Here is a 17,253-nt window from a genome sequence, read left to right as displayed (position 1 = left end):
ATCATCAACATCAACGCACATCTCCACATCATACTCATCTATAGTTGCGGTCTTCCTATACGATTGCAGCCCAGATGCACTGACTTTATCAATCCTCCTGCCACATAGCTCACCCTCAAATCCTGCTAAACCCATCACTACAATCACCATTACGAGGTCCAACCCAACCGGCGTCATCGCACCCCTCCAAATACAACCCCTTCCGTCTAAGCATATTTTAAAAGCAGAAGGGAAAGGGTAACCTAAATTACATACGGCCAACCACGCCCCTTGAAGGCTTGAGCGCCGTCCATCGCCAAAAAAAACCCGCCAAAGACAAAAAAGAAAAGATCACCAAGCGAAACCATGTACAACGCACATCGTGGCATGGTTGGCGGTCCTAACTCTCGTTTAACAGAGTTACTGGACCAGCTACGACAGGAATATGAGAACCAATCGCGGAGTACTGGGGAATTCGAGCATCAATGTGTGTAGATTCGTTCGATTTTTCCTCCTTTCTTTTGCCTCCCCGCTCTCAATGCTGTCTCAAAATCAAAATTTTGTCAGAGAGCATTGCCATAAACAATTAGCATGCCACGCATTCTACTCTCTTGATTTCTGCTAGTATTTGTTTCTCTTTTCGCAAGATGCCATGTCTTTAGCTAACGGGGATCGGTTTGACAGTGACTGGACAGCTCCAGGAGATGGAAATGATCAGGCAAAAGGTTTACCAGTTGGAACAAGCGCAGATAAAAATGAAACAAGAGTATGCTTTTAATGCTCATTTATATATTCTCTTCCACGGAGAAATCCACCGATTGTTTATTGCTCCTTCGTTCGCATACTTACTTCGCAGCAGATATGAGGCTGAAATACGCACCTTGCGAAGAGAACTTGAATCTCGCGGCGTCCATCTTCCTCAATCCCATATTGGGGGCCTACCAACACATGCCGGGCCTTCCCAAGCCCCCCCTCCAGCTCTTGGCCATGGCCCTGCGAACCTATTCGGTGGCATCATGGCCAACCCAGGAGGCGGAGCTCCTGCGCTTGCGCCACCTCCTCCGCCAGACCAACAGCCACCCCAGCACGCGCTTCAACAACCCGGGTCCGGTGCCCAAGGGGCCCCTCAACCACAGCAAGGTGCGTTTGGAGGATATCAGCCCACCTCGGCGGTCAATGGTATGCTCCAATCCCAATCACCGCCGCTCAGCCACAAAAAGACAAACATCGCAGCGGAAAAAGCATTTCTAATGAATTACCGTCAGCAGGATATGGTCCTCCACCTCCCACGACTTCTCCAGGCGCTGGAAAAGGCAGAGCCAATCGCGCACCCGGCCCGGCAACCCCTCAGCAAAATCACCAGGTTGCTTATCCCGACCCACGCGCATCACCTCAGATCCACCGTCCCACACCCCCTGGCCAGCAATTGAGTTATCGCGTTGGAAATACATTGGCGGATTTAGACCCTGACAAGCTTCCCCCGAGCCAAAAGCGAGAAGGTTCCGACTGGTACGCCGTTTTCAACCCTGAAGTGCCTCGCGTCCTGGATGTCGACCTTGTCCATCACCTCGTTCACGATAGCGTTGTTTGCTGTGTAAGATTTAGCAATGACGGCAAATATGTTGCTACTGGTTGCAACCGCTCTGCGCAGATATTTGATGTTGCGACTGGACAGCTGGTAACTGCTTTGCAGGATGATAGTGTGCTTGATAAAGAAGGAGACCTCTATATCCGCAGCGTCTGCTTCAGCCCTGATGGCAGATATCTGGCTACCGGCGCAGAGGACAAACAAATCAGAGTATGAACTTTTTCTGTCCCCATCGTACATCGATTTTCTCTCACTGCGACAGTTAACTAATTGTATATATTATAGGTATGGGATATTGCTACCCGAACCATCAAACACATCTTCTCCGGTCACGAACAAGACATCTACTCCCTCGACTTCGCCCGCAATGGACGCTACATCGCGTCCGGCTCGGGTGACAAAACCGTTCGCCTCTGGGATATCGTCGATGGCAAACAAGAGCTCATTCTCAGCATTGAAGACGGTGTTACCACTGTCGCAATCTCACCTGACGGGCGCTTCGTTGCTGCCGGGTCTCTGGATAAGAGCGTTCGGGTCTGGGATACGACGACTGGATACCTTGTCGAACGCCTAGAAAACCCAGATGGCCACATGGATAGCGTTTACTCCGTTGCCTTTGCGCCCAATGGCAGAGATCTAGTCTCCGGCAGTTTGGATAAGACTATTAAGATGTGGGAGTTGACGCCACCGAGGGGTATGGTACCCGGCGCGGGACCCAAGGGCGGAAAGTGTGTTCGAACGTTTGAGGGTCATAAGGTACATTCGAGGAGACGGGCTTTCACTAATTAATTTATGACAATGTCAAACTGTTGCAAATAAACTAACGTGCTCGTCTCTTTTTTTTAGGACTTCGTTCTTAGTGTCTGCTTGACACCGGATGGACGCTGGGTAATGAGCGGTTCCAAGGATCGTGGAGTGCAGTTCTGGGACCCAGCGACTGGGAACGCGCAGATGATGCTGCAGGGCCATAAGAATTCGGGTTAGCTTTACTATTGATGCTAGTCGACTCCGTCTATATGCTAACAGTGTTCTTTCTGTCAAAAAATAGTTATCTCTGTCGCACCCAGCCCAACTGGTAACCTATTCGCTACTGGAAGTGGAGACATGCGTGCTAGAATCTGGAGGTCAGTATTGGTTTTTTTTTCTTTTTTTTGCCCGATTGCCCCATCTAGTCATCATGTTTTTTGGTTTTCGGCGCCGGCTCAACCAAAGAACCAACCCCTTTCTTTTCCGCTTTTGGCATGTTTTATCTGTATATTAACTTGTGATATCAGGTTAATATACTAACCTAAAATAAACCCTCTTATATCAATAGCTATACCAATTGGGATCGAAGGGTGTAAGTTGTTTTTCATCTCGACACGCGCTTCAAAGGATTTACGCATTGCCAACCGTACACACTTTCTCACCTACGCGATATCCTGCATAACACATAATATACCAATTCATAAGGAAGAGAAGCATACGAACACACTATCGGACAAGGTATAGCGAGGCGAAATCAAACTGTGCAAAGAAATTAAGGGATGGAGGAAGGGATATATGCCTGGTGGAACATTTTATTGACATACACTGTTCTTCCCTCCCCTTAATTCCATTTCTACTTATGTACCTTTTATTACCTATTTGAGCATGAAAAGGAAAAAAAGGAAAATTGAAATTAATACAGAGGTAGCTATCCGTTGCGGGAAAAGAGGGGGAAATCAGAACAAAATGGACATGAAATTATAAATTTCTTATCGGGCTTCCATTCCCTTTTTTCCCCATTTTTATGGTTTATGGTTTATGTAGTTTTTATGGAGTTTTTATTTTGATCTAGTTTAAGCCTGTGTCATCTTTTGACTTATTTTATATCATCATCTGCATTCTTCTAATATTCATCATCATTTCACTCACTGAAAGTTGGTACTTGTTGATTCCATTTCCTGAGATTTTTGTATTTTTCTTCTTTTGTTTTTTGCCTTTTGTGTCTTTTCTTTCTTTCCCCATTTTCCCTTTTTAAAAAACTATATTTGTTTTATTCGGCAATCAATTACAAACCATACATAATATTTTAAAAAAAAAAAAAAATTAATGAAAAAAATAGCTATGAAAAACTATACTATTATAGAGTGTTAATCAGCTGTAAATAAAGTGATAATAAATTAAAGTGAGAAATGATTGTAATAGTAGCTAGTAGAGACTGATTGTTGATTTATTATTACTAGGGATAGTCCGTTCTCTACTTAACCTTTGATTCTCAGCGATAGTTGTGAGCTTGTTTATCATTTAAATGATTAACACTGTATACTTAGTATTCTCTCTCTCTCTCTCTCTCTCTCTCTCTCTCTCTCTCTATATATATATATATATATATATATTGATACGAAGATATCAAACTCTGCATGTAATTCTGTCAGTATAAATAAGTTGATACTATCTAGTGATGGTATCTATCAATGGCATGTAGCTGTCGATGATATGGTAATTTTGTATGTAATGAAGATATTTGTGCTAACTTACAGCTATAAAAAATTAAGGACTCTTAGCAGGTGTGATTATCCATCCCCTTCCAAGCCCGTGAAAGGAAGCAAAACGGGAAGATGCCTTTGCTTCCATGCGCTTTCCTAACAATAGATCAGATATTTGTGCCTGAAAGGTGACTGAGTCCAAGCGTGGTCGCCGCCAGATCCTAAGGCAAAGAATCTGTACAGAAGTATGGAGGCGTGCAAAATAAGTCCCTGCACACGCCAGAAACATAAGTGGAAATCTCAATACCAGAGTCTATGAGGCCTTGATGCCCTAACCTGACAGTCAAGCTCTAGGCATCCAGCCTCTAAACCCACACCAACTGGTTAAGGGGCTTGTTCGTCAACAGATGTGCAACATGTTTACCATATAAATTTCTAGCCTATGTAATGACTTATTTTCCACACCTCCACACAGAGGGATTCATGATTATTGCCTCTTTTTTCTTCGTTCGAGTCTGGGGCAATGCATGTTTTTGTTGATTGATCAGAAATAGTGAGCTTTGTCCATGAAAAAACAACGCGGATGTGCTGCGTAAGAAACAAGCACGTTATAGCCCGGCCTTTGATTCGAAGATCGATAACCCCTTGATTGTAATTGGCTCAATGCAAGGCCTCTCGGCAGAAGGGAGTTCTGGTTCAGATCCCCCAGCTTATCCAAAGCATCAGACAATGCACCAAAGTCTCCGATCTGCGGCATCCGTTTGAACTTGCCCCACGCAGGCTGGGGTCAGCTCTTGGCGCACTCCTCGCCCGCTGTTTCGGTTGCGGAACGGTGCGCAGGAAGGAGCTCTATTCCTGCTGGCGTTTATCAGTTATCTCCTCAACAAACAAACGGCAATCAACTCCATACGAACTCCCTACCGCTGCACATTTAACCCACATGAAACACCTCATGACATGCAGCTCCACCATAAGCAAAAGGGATTTGAAAGTGCAGAGGACGCGGCGCTGGTATCATGTATGCCGGCCGTGCTGTGGGTCATGCCTCCTCTGCTTCTCCCGTGGGCGTAGTGGGTCGTCATTATGATCAAGTTCAGGAGGGGCTTCCCATCTGCATATTCTGCACTAGTTGTACGCGGTATGCATTGCGAGGTCAAGTGGCGCGCGCCACTGCATTGAAAATATCGGAAAAAAGAAACGAGGCTAGCCTTAAAAGAAGCAAACACAAAAATGAGAAAAAGAAAAGACGAGGCTGGAGGTGTCGCTGAATGGGTCTCGAAGAATTCGTTAGGTCCCTAATATTTCTCGTTTCTTGTTCCGCTTACGCAGTATTATCTGTCATATCCAGGTTTGAATGGAAGTAGTAATTCCCTGTTTTCCTTATCCAAAGTCATAATTCATTCCTCCTACGATACAGATACGTACACAGATAGCATGGACTCCACCCCAGCCTACTGAGCTTTGCAACAGAAAAAAAAAAAAGAAAAAAGAAAAAGAAAAAAACCAAAGAAGATTCAAATCCATGGATATGCATGCGGAAACGGAAAGAAAAAGCAAAAGAGTGGGGAGGCCTGAAAAAAGCAAAAAGAAGAAAAAGCAACAAAGGCACGGCGGCCCAGCCAGTTGGTCATCTTGCTCCTAAAATGTGCACATGCATGCGCTGATTGATCAATGATGATTCGATCTTGTTAGTTTTTTCCCCACGATCACTGCCGTCCCAGATGCGTTTCCAAACAACCGCCGGGTACATTTCCCCTGTTCATTATTCTTGGTCCGCTTTCCGCCTCCTTTTCCTTTCTCTCCCATCCTTCGTTGAGGATGGATAATTGGTTGCTTTTGTTGTTCTGTTGTGCTGTTGGTTCCGTGTCCGCGAGCACGCTCCCCGCCCCAGCCAAAAACCCAAGGTGGAATCGGCTCGCCCGACCACTAGCCCTGGAGATCAGTCACGCGGGCCTGCGAATAGTGCGAAATAGGTCCCTGTCATGGTATATTTTTGCTTCTTTTTTTCCCCTTTCTTTTCACGGCCCGAGGGAGAGGGAGAGGGAAGGTTTCTTTCACCCAATGGATTTTCTGCTGGTATATCGGACGGATTGAAAAATCAATGACGCATATACTACGATGAACTCTGTGCGTACGGATCTATACTTCTTTGTCAGCTAGAGCGGTCTCTCCACGAATAGCTCAACAGTCCCTGAGGATCACCAGGTCTCTTGAAGGCAGAAAGTGATTTACGTTGGGCTTGTTACTGCTTGTTAGATCCAGGAATATCCTGATATCCAACATGCTCCCCACCGTGTAGCGCTGCCAATATGGTAATTCACGTCAGAATTGCGTTAGGGAAACAGCCGTTGTGCTCTAGAAACCAAGCATTATAAAAATTGGGTGGTGGAATTCAATCACAAATGCCAGTAGGAGGAAAACCGGATATCATCCTAACCGACAAACCACGACAACAAGTCGGCTCGTAGCGAACAGTTTGCACCACGCAATCTTCTGAGAGTAGGGATCGGGCCGAACCCATTCTGTGCGGGCTGGAAAAGTATGATCGTGGTTCTTGGAATTGGCCCTGACCATGGAGGTCCTGGAAGTTTGCCGCAGCTCCATAAACGTGTTAAAATCTCCTGTGTCGAAAAGTGGAACAGGCGTGTGTTCCAACCACAGAAAATCACCACGAGGGGTGACATGCAACAAAACGGCAATGGGCGCGCCAATTCGTCAGTCAGCTCGGCCATCTCGCGATGAGTCTTTGATCCAAGCTCCACTAGTTATTTTTCAGCGTTAAGCGCTACATCCCGTGTTGTGTTCTGTATTATACTGGGATTTTGGTTTCAACTAACTCCAAGCCGAATTCGGATGGGCTTGTTCATGTTGGGCTCAAAACTCCAACTCCTCAATGGCCAGTCATAGGCTAGTGGGGGCGCCACCTTGCGACCCTCCCTGCTGCCGTGCAGTGCCGATACGGTGCCTCCCCCTGAAGCCCGTCTCTGAAAGCTTCGACAAAAAAAAGGCGCTCGAAAGTCAGCCTACCTGTTCCTTGTAAGTTTTGCTGCGATTCGATCCCTGATATCTCTGAAGCTTTGGGTCGCGGATCGCTGATCAGTTTGGCTTCTTGCCTTGACCTGCCTGAGAGCAAGCGTAGACGTGTTTGATTATTGCGACACGCGGTGTGTGCGGTCTCACACCAACCCATATATCCCTGCATCAGGGTGTCCACCGTATCATATTGGTCCATGGGCGACAGCCCCCGCTCCAGTTGGTATGTGGTTCCTTTTGGTGACGGGTATGGAATCTTTGCAGCGGCCTGGCAAGGTCACACTTCAAGCTTGGCCACGACGGAATCTCTGCGATCTGCCGCGATTGGTGCACCGCCTCGTGCGGCCGGCTTCGGACTTTTCTGGCACGATGAGTCGCCAGAGTGATCAAGCCAGCTATGGATAGATCGAGAAATAATAAACATCACTAGCGAGTGGGCCTTGCTCCAACACTTGCGGTGCGTTTGCAGGCGCTCTATCAAGCTAGCCCAGAGTTGTCCTTTTCATCCACTGCCACCGACTTACAGTGTACTCTTCAAACTTCGGGAAAAGCCATATTCTTACACCCTCTCCAGCATCACAGCAATCAACCAAGAGCGAGCGAAATAGAGTGACAAATCAGCTCCAATCATTTCCTCAAGGTCGGGTTGGTTCAACTTAATAATACCCACGCCTTGGCAAATGCAAATCCTGATACTGTGCATTGAGTCGATAGCCAGCCAACGGCCGTTCTGGATCGGGATCTTCAAATCGACGAAAGCCCAAAGATGACAGGCTGCTTTCTAGGATGGGCGGCGCAAACCAAGAACTCCAGGTTAGAACTTCCCATGACTGAGTCAGGGAAGAAACAAGTTGTATTCATTATTTGTTACCGAACACTCAGACTCTCAACATTATCATAATACCATTCCCATTAGTTAGCTGTCGCAATAATTACGATCCAGATCAAAACCCAACTGCTGGCCTTCCTCCCTGGCCATTATTCTTGTCCGGGTTCCTGGCAGTCTTTTGCCCAGATCCACCCGGCTCCACTGAGGCACCTGGTGATGTTCGTTATTGGGCGTTTCTGCTCACATCCGGGCCTTATTTTTACGGCTGGTCCCCCGAACTTGACGCTAGGCTAACTGCTCAGGTTGGAATATTTTAGTGTCTGCTAATCTCAAGCCCTGAACAATTTCGGGGGCTTGGGAACGCGGGCAACTAGCCCACCCTCCCACCTTTTCCTGTCAGGGATATCCGAGCTAGCTCGCACCGCCTACTGGATTTTCTCCCACGCTCCTCGCATTTGAACACTTCGAATCCGATTCTGCAGCTGCTAATGCGATGGAGGTAAAGGGACATCTTTAATTTTTATTTATTTAATTTTTATTTTCGCGGGTCACCACAATTAGAGCGCCAACCTTTTCCTGCATTGCTTCTCTTGGCCTATTATTCTCGATTTCCTATTTGACGACTGCCAACTATCCAGTTTCCTGTATTTTGGTATTATCACCTCCAATAGCCTTCGTGCACCCTTGGAACCCTAAGCAGGAAACACACTGTGGTCTGAACTCCCCTTGTGTATGTTAACAAATAACCCCCCAACGCCATACGCCATACTCCGCTTTTTCGTGCTGCCGATCTCCAGAATCGTTGTATATCTTACCTCTGCTTTCCTTCAGCTTCCTGAGTGTTTGCCTGCGCCCGTTTGATTGTTCACCCCGTCGAATACGGGCTTTTTGTTTTTAACAGCCAGGACAGAACCTCGCAGGACATCATCAGAGTTACCATTCTACACCTCGTCTACCTTAGCTACGAAACGATTCTTGGCGAATGCTGGGAACCAATTGAGATCTCCACGATTGCATCAACAGCTTTTCATACCCAAAGTCACACTTCTCTTCACAGCAACTCGCTTGCGTCTCTAGCTGACAAAGCAGCTCTTGTTTGCAGAAAAACAGTTCTTCCAACACCAATCGTCATCGGCAAAGGCAGTTGCTAGGAACAAAGGGTCTTGTGACAGCAAAAGAAAAACATCAAAAGCAAAAACGAAAAAGCAAAGAGCAAAGTAGTTTATTCCAGCAAAGAAAAGAAAAGAAAAAAGAACAAAATCATAGAAAAAGAAATCAAGTTACACTGACGTGCGTCGAATGTCATTATTCTCCGCTGGCCTCAGGAACTGGAAACCCACCCTCCCCCTCCTTCGTTGACTGTGCCCTATAGACAGGGTCGGACCTCGAGCTCACCTTGCCGTCCGAGATGGAGACGGCGGTCCCAGTTACGTACAATGTTACGAACCATGACATGAACGCTGTTGCTCACCGCCGCATGATGGCTCCCCATCAACATCACCACCACCATGACCAGAATATCGCATACTTCTCAAATCCACCAATTCCATATTCGACCCCTCTGCAACCCCCTTCTTTTAGTGGCTTCGGCCACATTTTAAATAACCATCCCCATCATACCTCCTATCAGGGTTACTTCAATTCGAATCCGAGTCACCAGGTTAATTCCCATCATCCTCGACTGCCCGCAGAGACGAACCCAGTGCAACAACTTTCAGATGTCCGCCATGTCAAAAACGCCAACCCCCGTTTAATCAGGCCTTCTCCTCCAAAGGAAGACACTCTCCCCCCTCCACCTCCACAACGCATGTGCGTCCCACCAGCGCGAAATACAACACAGCATGAGGACTCGAAACCTATGCACAAGCCCGAGGTGGTGTTTGGGACAGAAGTGGATACTTTGATGAAGGCCATACAAGCTAAACCGCAACCACCGTCACCTCAGGCGGAACACCAACTCCCTCCCTTGCAACAAAAGTTCAATAGCGGCGTCACCAATTGGATTCATCCAGCCTACGCCAACCAAATGGGTGGAAACCAGTCTATTTTCCCTAACCCCCCTCAAGATCGCATTCCGCCCGCGAACCAAAAACCTAAAAGGAAATACGAGTGCACTCTCCCTCATTGCAAGAAGAGCTTTTTCCAGAAGACACATCTTGATATCCATATGCGGGCACATACCGGTGACAAGCCTTTTGTAAGTCAGCGCCTGGGCAGCCACCTTTTTTGATAATGTCAGGAAATGGAGGCTCATTATGGATAATGCGTACGTAGACATGCAAGGAGCCCTCGTGTGGCCAGCGGTTTTCTCAACTGGGGAATCTTAAGGTGAGTTGGAAAAATAGATAGATATCCCGCGTCTCGAACCCACGCGTTAGATTCTTACAACCGCATTGTTCAGACTCATGAACGAAGACACACTGGCGAGAAGCCTTACTCGTGCGAGATATGCCACAAGAAATTTGCCCAGCGAGGCAATGTCCGCGCCCACAAAATCACGCATGAGCAGGCAAAGCCCTTTACATGTCGGCTAGACGACTGTGGGAAACAATTTACACAATTAGGAAATCTTAAAGTCAGTATTACCTGGTTAAGCCAATGCCGCACAGACACATCCATTTCACTCTTGAAAACAGAAAGCTAAAAATTCCAATAACAATACAGTCCCACCAAAACAAATTTCACGCCCAAACTCTCCGAAACTTAACCCTTCGATTTGCATCCATTGCCGACATCGAGCGTATGTCTCCACAGGACAAGGAGTTGTGGAGCTACTTCTCCAACCTATACCGGAATAGCAATAAGGGCATCAAAGGCCGTGGCAAGGACCGCCGCGTATCAACTGCCAAGCGCTCAATGAGTGCCTATGATGGGAGCCCCTCGGAAAGCGAGGATGATGGCAAGGATCGCAATCGAACTTATGACCGCGCATCAGCAGTGATGACCTCCAACAACGACGAACCGGATTATCGTGAGCAGCTTTACCACAATAGGAACGGTGGTCATCATTGAGAAAGAACTATACCACTCTCGCCCTGTGCGAAAACCATTACGGATACCAGAAAAATTATGAACCGGAAGACCTGACCGTTTCAAGTAGGCGTGATTCGGAAGGTACAGCCGTTTCGGTTGCGGTTTTAGATACGTACCCTACATCGACTGCCAGCGCAGTATATTATTACCGGCCCATTCCCAGTCATACATATAACCCGAGCTGAGAATGACATGCATGAGCTACTGGAATTTTATTGCACGCTGGACACCGGTATTTCCGTTTCCTGCAACCCCTTTCTAGGACCTTTTTCCTCTTTTACTGTCCACTTCCGGCAGGAATTATTCAGTGGTTTACCTCTTTGCTTATTTGACTGGAATCTTGTCCGTTTTTATATATCTAAATACCTTTTTATTTCCCCTTTTTTCACTTTTATCTTTAATTTTCTATTTCCCCTTTTTACTCTTCAACTCTATATATCTCTCTGACATATACGCTGCTTTGCATTCGGATATGAATTGTTTTTCTCATCTAGGTTTTGTTGTATGTCTGTTGTTTCGTCTGATAGCACATTGACAACTGCCTTTTTCTACAGTGGCAAGGAGAAAAAATGAGGATGTAAGCAGGGAGGGAGAGGAAAGCGTTGATCATCATGGCCAACAATCATCGTCAAATCCATGCAATGTTGAATTTTGTGCATAGCATCTGGACTGTGGCTTTTTCGGGAACCTTTGTTGTACGTCTGTGTTGTTAGTCCGCATACACGCTCTACATGTTCTGCTTCGAGACATTAGAAATGGATGGGTGGGTGCGGGGCAGTGGGCGAATATCTGAACAAACGGAAGGGTGAAAATAACATGAGGGGGAATGGGAGAATATAAGACATATTCATCGGGTAGTCATGGTGTTGTTGTATGGACATGGGAAATTAATACAGCAAGGTGTTGGGGGATCGGATTACCTATATATTTTGTTCGGGGTTCACATTCCCTTTTTATTATACCAGGGTTTATCATATATTATTATGTATATTTGCATTTAATTTGGTGTACGTGATCTCCAGTTTGATTTCTTGGTTTCTTGGTTCCCGGGATATCTGAAGAGTAGTCTGCCGAAAGGAAAGAAAAGGCATTTAGATACGAGGACAACACTACGCCTCACGATCGAGTAAATCGGGGAGGAAAGCAAAAACTGCACAACAAAAACCGCCGAATGACTGTCCACACCTAATATCCTAAAATGAGGGTGGGTAAAGCCTTTTTGACATTGACGAACACCATTCACCTCACAAGACCAGCGAATCCACCTCAAAACAAAGGCTACCAACTCTCCTCAATATATATAGAGCGTAGTATCAAACCCGGCGGATATGTATAGGCAAGCAAATAAAATCAGATCCCTGTGGTAACCCCCTCTTCCCCGAAGTCACACTACCGGACCCATCAACAAATGAATCCTAACATTTTCATAAACCAAAAAAGTGACCCAGGTACTTGGCAACACACGCAGCAAATTTGGTCCCAACCCTTTATAAAACCCCATCACACGTTCCCTGCGCCATATCTGGCCGATCGCATCTATCACTCCGCGATACGTTCCAGCTGCATCGTACGTCTGCAGCCGGGCTTTAAGTACCTGGTACGGATACGTCACGCAGCCAGCGAATACCTTGGACGTGCCGGAGAGAACAAGGTAATCCATGTTGCCTAGTTTGAGGTCTTTGGTTGTCGTACCTCCATTTGCGTTTCCGTTTCCAGACATGCCGACGACAGATGACGGTGCTGCACGGCATTGTTTGAGTTTTTCGTAGGACATGAACTGGAGGGCACCGTGGCTCACGCCGAATAGGGCGGGAATCATGCCGCGGTAGAAACCCATAACTCCTTCAGAACGGTATATGGAGCGCGCACCTGCAACAAGAGAGGGGTAGGCGCCGGGGACTTGTGAGCCGGTGGAGAGCATGCGGGTTTTTATGACCCAGATCGGATTGGTGAGAAAAGCTGTTAGTACGCCTGCGAAGAACAGTGTTAGTTATCCATATTATACCAAGGGCCCAGTATATGGAAATTGGATTGTATAATACCTGCAGCCCCAGATGCGGCGAAGTAATCCAACGATCCCAACCCTTCTTCCTTCCTCGATCCGTGCAAGACATGTAGGGTGTCCTTAATATTGCTATACCAGAGGAAGTACAAACCCCAGCTCACTGAATTCCCCACGATATTTGGTGTGAGGCCCCGATAGAAGCCAGTTACGATGCCACCCTCATTTTGGACGATGCTGCGAGCGATGCGGACCGAGCTGCCAATTCGCGAGGTGGAGAAACGGTCCACTGCAAAAAAAAAAAAAAAAAGTTATTGAGTGCTATCTTCTACCAGGATAGCGGAATAGGTTAATAGAGACACTTCATATACTGTACCTTGGAGTCTCGTCTTGATCACATCGAGGGGGTGAACCACGAGGGTTGATGAAATGCCAGCGGCGAAGCCAGCTATTGTCTCGACAACTGATGGCGACAGGCCATGGTTACCATTCATGGACTCGTTTTGAGAAGTCCGTAGAGGACCCTTCGGCTCTCCCCAGAGCCACGAAACGGTGTTTCTATTTTTCTCGAAGACTGAGGTGGCAGTGGTGTTGTTGGTGTTGGTTGTTTGGATCTCGGTGAGGTCAAGGATGAAGTTCGCCCGTTTTTTGAAATACAATAAATTTGCTCTAGAATCAACTCTATCTGAAACGAAAGGACGGACACTTTAGACCAGGTAATAAAGATCGAGATACACTTTACAAACTTCTCGGGAAATCAGCCTTAATTATCTTTCACAATATAGGGGAAATAGATCTAGTTGATGGCAATCCAGCCTAGAGGACTTTAGAGCCTTCGATAACCTTTGATATTGCCATAAAAAGTAAGAACAACAAAGCGAAAAGAAGACGACTAATATACAAATGCTTCCAACTCCAGATTCTAGTTAGAGAAATAGTAGAGGAAACATCTAGTGCCTAGCACCCCTCCACCTGCGCAAGCGTCTCACCAGAATTCTGCGTGCTAGGGTCATTTCAGAAGCAAATGCTCCTTGTCCATCCCACAGGCAAAAGACTTTTCGTTATGGTTTATACGCTCAACTGCAGCATTCTCTCTCGAAAAACCAGCCAGCATCCAGGTCATCTCATAAAAGTTGGTTGAGTTCATGCGAAGGGCGAGAAAAGCCTGAGAACGAGATGTCGAAGTGAGTTTATGCCTTTTGAATTTACGGACAGTGAGAGTGGAGCGTGAGAGTACGTACTTCAAGAGTTGCGGCCGCGGCTCGCTATATGTGTATCCTGATATTTGTTAGTCAAACAACGGTCTATAAATTGAAGACAGAGGGCGATCCTTACCAAGGTAGATGATGAAAGGCAGATATCCACTGCAACAGGTAAATGGGAATGATCAGTAATATAGATTAAGGATGAAATAAAGCAGCTTCCTGGTAACTCAACTCACTAATGAATAGCCACTCTGGATATGCCGATGACCTTGGAAATACGTTCCTTTCCTGGGTCAGTAGAAGATAATCTTTTGCGGAAGCATAGTAAGTAGCTCACCTTAGTCTCTTCGGAGAACTGAACCATTTTGTGACACGTTGTAGAATGGTATGATGCAAATATAACTCAGCCTTTCGTTTGTGACTAATGGTAATTTGGGGGAGTTCTTGTAGATATATTGACTGCGGTCAAGTTGTCTGAGAAGTTGAAGATGGAGCGGACAAGGTTTTCGCCGAGAAAGGAGCTACGGAGCTGAGGCCAAATCGGGCAATTTCTAACCACGAAATTCTTTTCTTCTTACTCATACGTCCACCAAATACATCCAACAGAATTACAGATTGTTGATAGACAGCAGCATACTTTTTCTTAAGATAGCAATCACCGGTGTTACGGATCCTATTTCCCCACCATGGCTGGAGTCCGACATTGGTGCGAAAAACAACACCCAACCCCCCAAGTGGAAGGCGCTGACAATATATTCACAGGGAGCAAGACAAAGAAGCGACCGTATACATCGGAAACCTGGACGAGCGCATCACGGATAGCCTAGTCTGGGAATTGATGCTCCAAGCCGGCCGCATTGTCAACGTTCATCTCCCCAAAGACCGCGTCACCCAGACCCATCAGGGCTATGGGTTCGTTGAATTCATCAGCGAGGAGGATGCCGAATATGCTGCTCGAATTATGAACCAGGTCCGCCTCTACGGGAAGCCCATCCGCGTAAACAAGGCGTCCGCGGACAAGCAGAAGACGGTCGAGGTTGGCGCGGAGTTGTTTGTGGGCAATCTTGACCCAATGGTTACAGAACAGGTGTTGTATGATACGTTCAGCCGCTTCGGGAGTCTTATATCTGCTCCAAAGGTATGTTACCTGCATTATTCCGGCTGCCGCTCATTTATTTAAGTAAACTAAGAGTCACGGTGTTAGATTGCACGAGATGATGCGAACCTTTCTAAGGGTTACGGCTTCGTCTCCTTCTCCAACTTCGAAGCCTCGGACGACGCCATCGCAAATATGAATGGCCAATACCTCATGAACAAGGAAGTCTCTGTCCAATACGCGTACAAAAAGGATGGTAAGGGTGAACGACATGGCGACCAGGCCGAACGCATGCTCGCAGCCCAGGCGCGAAAACACAACGTGCAGCCCCAAGCACAGCCCTTGCCTCCGCAACTTGTCGGAGGCGGGCCAGGCGTGCATCCGCATCAAATGCCCCAACCGCCAATGGTTGACGGCGAGGGCACTAATGCGGTTGCCGCTGCTCGAGGAATAAACCCTGTTGCCGCTGCTGGTGGTCCACCAGATTTTGGCGGTGGGCGGGGAATCCCCATCGGCAACGGCGGCGGCTACCATCACAATCAGCAAATGCCACCAGCACAACACCAACAACAACATCCCCATCCCCATCCTCACCCACCCCAACATCCACTTCAACACCACCGACCACTGCCCCATGCGCATCATCCACCTCCACCCCTTTCCGCTCCCCCTCCAGGTCTGCCTGCCAGGCCTCCTCCATCTCAAGCGGGATATGGCGGTCCCCCACCGCAGGGATTTGTTCCCCCTCCCCGCTTCGGTCAGCAGCCGCCACCAGCCGGCTTTGGTCCAACCCCGTCTGCAGCAGGTCCGCCTGGTGCTACACCGCCCCCGCTTCCTCTTGGGTTTCAGCAGCCGGGGTATGGAAGGGGTCGGTGATTCGATAGGGATTTCCGGGCTTAGTTACGTCTGTTACATCACAATTGCGGCTATTATAGTTAAAGGGCTCCGGAGACAGTATGCTGTTCTCTGGAATGCGGCTTGACAAATGGGCATCACCGGAATAAATGATATGTCCATCGCTCTGGCCAAGAAATGGGATTATATGTGAAGCCATTCCGCCGTCGTTATTTATGGACTTCTTCGAAAATCGAATGGCTCCAGCGCATTAGAAAGAACACGGATGGCAACTACGCGCAGCGCAAGGAGAGGAGGAAATGCAGAAATTGATAGATCCGATGTCGACGCATAAATAACACGCTTGATGTCCTTGGGCCCCAGTGATTCATTCAATAGGACACGACCTTTACACATGCACAATACATATGGCTGTTCGATAGGGCGGGAGGGCTAAAAAAGTGAGAGGTCAGGAAAATATATATGGATGTATATACCTAGATGAAAGCTAAACATGGGGCGTTACATAATGTCCATGGACTCGGTTCGACAACCGAAAACTCAAAATGAAATAAGAAAAGTTAGTGGACAAGAGACGAAAAAAACTCGGAGGAAGGAAATGACGTTTTTCAAAGAAATGACGGGGATCCCCGTGGTCAGGGGAGCATGTGTTGATAGCTGTAGATAGGAAAATGGCAAATGGAGATTATGTGATATTTGCCAGAACGCAGATTGCAAAATCAAATCAAAGTTCATCGATGATATATGGAAAGACGAGAAAAGGAAAAAACAAAAGAAACAGAAACAGAAACAGAAACAAAAAATTCCAGTTTAACCTCCCACTATGCCATTGTATCCAATTACCATATGCATACATCTCATACTTAATCCCTCTGTGATAAGATAGCACTATGACCACTAGGTTATCCATAGCAAAAAGCCAACGTAACCATTTGTTAAATGGTTGCGCTCATAGTGATATATATACCCGTGGGTGTGGTGGTGTGGCTCGGCTCACAGCGGGTGTGGCCACCCAATCCACCATCTATATACTGCAACCATCAGCTGCAGCATAGTGGGGAACCACATCCTCCCTCATCTGGTGGAGATGCAACTAGACTGGCCGTGTGATCATGCATGGGACTGGGACCAAATTTTTTCTCAGTCCTATTATTAGATATCTTAGTCCTGGTCCCATATAGTG

General features: G+C 47.0%; 5 protein-coding genes across 5 annotated transcripts; 3 read left to right on the top strand and 2 right to left on the bottom strand.

Annotated features, from left to right (window-relative positions):
• Positions 1 to 2: 2 nt before the first annotated feature.
• On the top strand, positions 3 to 3,621 carry HCBG_09145 (uncharacterized protein; the record flags this gene model as incomplete). Its single annotated transcript, XM_045436194.1, has 8 exons — positions 3 to 466; positions 664 to 745; positions 839 to 1,119; positions 1,248 to 1,777; positions 1,853 to 2,323; positions 2,414 to 2,546; positions 2,616 to 2,691; positions 2,883 to 3,621. The coding sequence occupies 8 exons, from the start codon at positions 346 to 348 to the stop codon at positions 2,908 to 2,910; spliced, it is 1,722 nt and encodes a 573-aa protein (XP_045283061.1).
• Positions 3,622 to 5,723: 2,102 nt separating this feature from the next.
• HCBG_09144 (uncharacterized protein) lies at positions 5,724 to 6,884 on the bottom strand (the record flags this gene model as incomplete). Its single annotated transcript, XM_045436193.1, has 4 exons — positions 5,724 to 5,943; positions 6,132 to 6,156; positions 6,463 to 6,598; positions 6,855 to 6,884. 4 exons carry the CDS (start codon positions 6,882 to 6,884, stop codon positions 5,724 to 5,726), a joined length of 411 nt encoding a protein of 136 aa, XP_045283060.1.
• A 2,403-nt stretch (positions 6,885 to 9,287) lies between these two features.
• Positions 9,288 to 10,891, top strand: HCBG_09143 (asparagine-rich zinc-finger protein; the record flags this gene model as incomplete). Its single annotated transcript, XM_045436192.1, has 4 exons — positions 9,288 to 10,076; positions 10,154 to 10,207; positions 10,281 to 10,454; positions 10,544 to 10,891. The coding sequence occupies 4 exons, from the start codon at positions 9,288 to 9,290 to the stop codon at positions 10,889 to 10,891; spliced, it is 1,365 nt and encodes a 454-aa protein (XP_045283059.1).
• Positions 10,892 to 11,980: 1,089 nt separating this feature from the next.
• Positions 11,981 to 14,483, bottom strand: HCBG_09142 (folate carrier protein; the record flags this gene model as incomplete). Its single annotated transcript, XM_045436191.1, has 7 exons — positions 11,981 to 12,883; positions 12,955 to 13,203; positions 13,291 to 13,619; positions 13,970 to 14,192; positions 14,250 to 14,278; positions 14,356 to 14,402; positions 14,457 to 14,483. The coding sequence occupies 7 exons, from the start codon at positions 14,481 to 14,483 to the stop codon at positions 12,297 to 12,299; spliced, it is 1,491 nt and encodes a 496-aa protein (XP_045283058.1).
• A 228-nt stretch (positions 14,484 to 14,711) lies between these two features.
• On the top strand, positions 14,712 to 16,818 carry HCBG_09141 (splicing factor 3b subunit 4; the record flags this gene model as incomplete). Its single annotated transcript, XM_045436190.1, has 3 exons — positions 14,712 to 14,825; positions 14,882 to 15,257; positions 15,324 to 16,818. 3 exons carry the CDS (start codon positions 14,806 to 14,808, stop codon positions 16,089 to 16,091), a joined length of 1,164 nt encoding a protein of 387 aa, XP_045283057.1.
• Positions 16,819 to 17,253: the final 435 nt, after the last annotated feature.

The sequence above is a fragment of the Histoplasma capsulatum genome (genome assembly GCF_000150115.1).
Source record: "Histoplasma capsulatum G186AR genomic scaffold supercont2.22, whole genome shotgun sequence".
Lineage (NCBI taxonomy): Eukaryota > Fungi > Ascomycota > Eurotiomycetes > Onygenales > Ajellomycetaceae > Histoplasma > Histoplasma capsulatum.
This window is presented reverse-complemented; position numbering and strand designations above follow the sequence as displayed.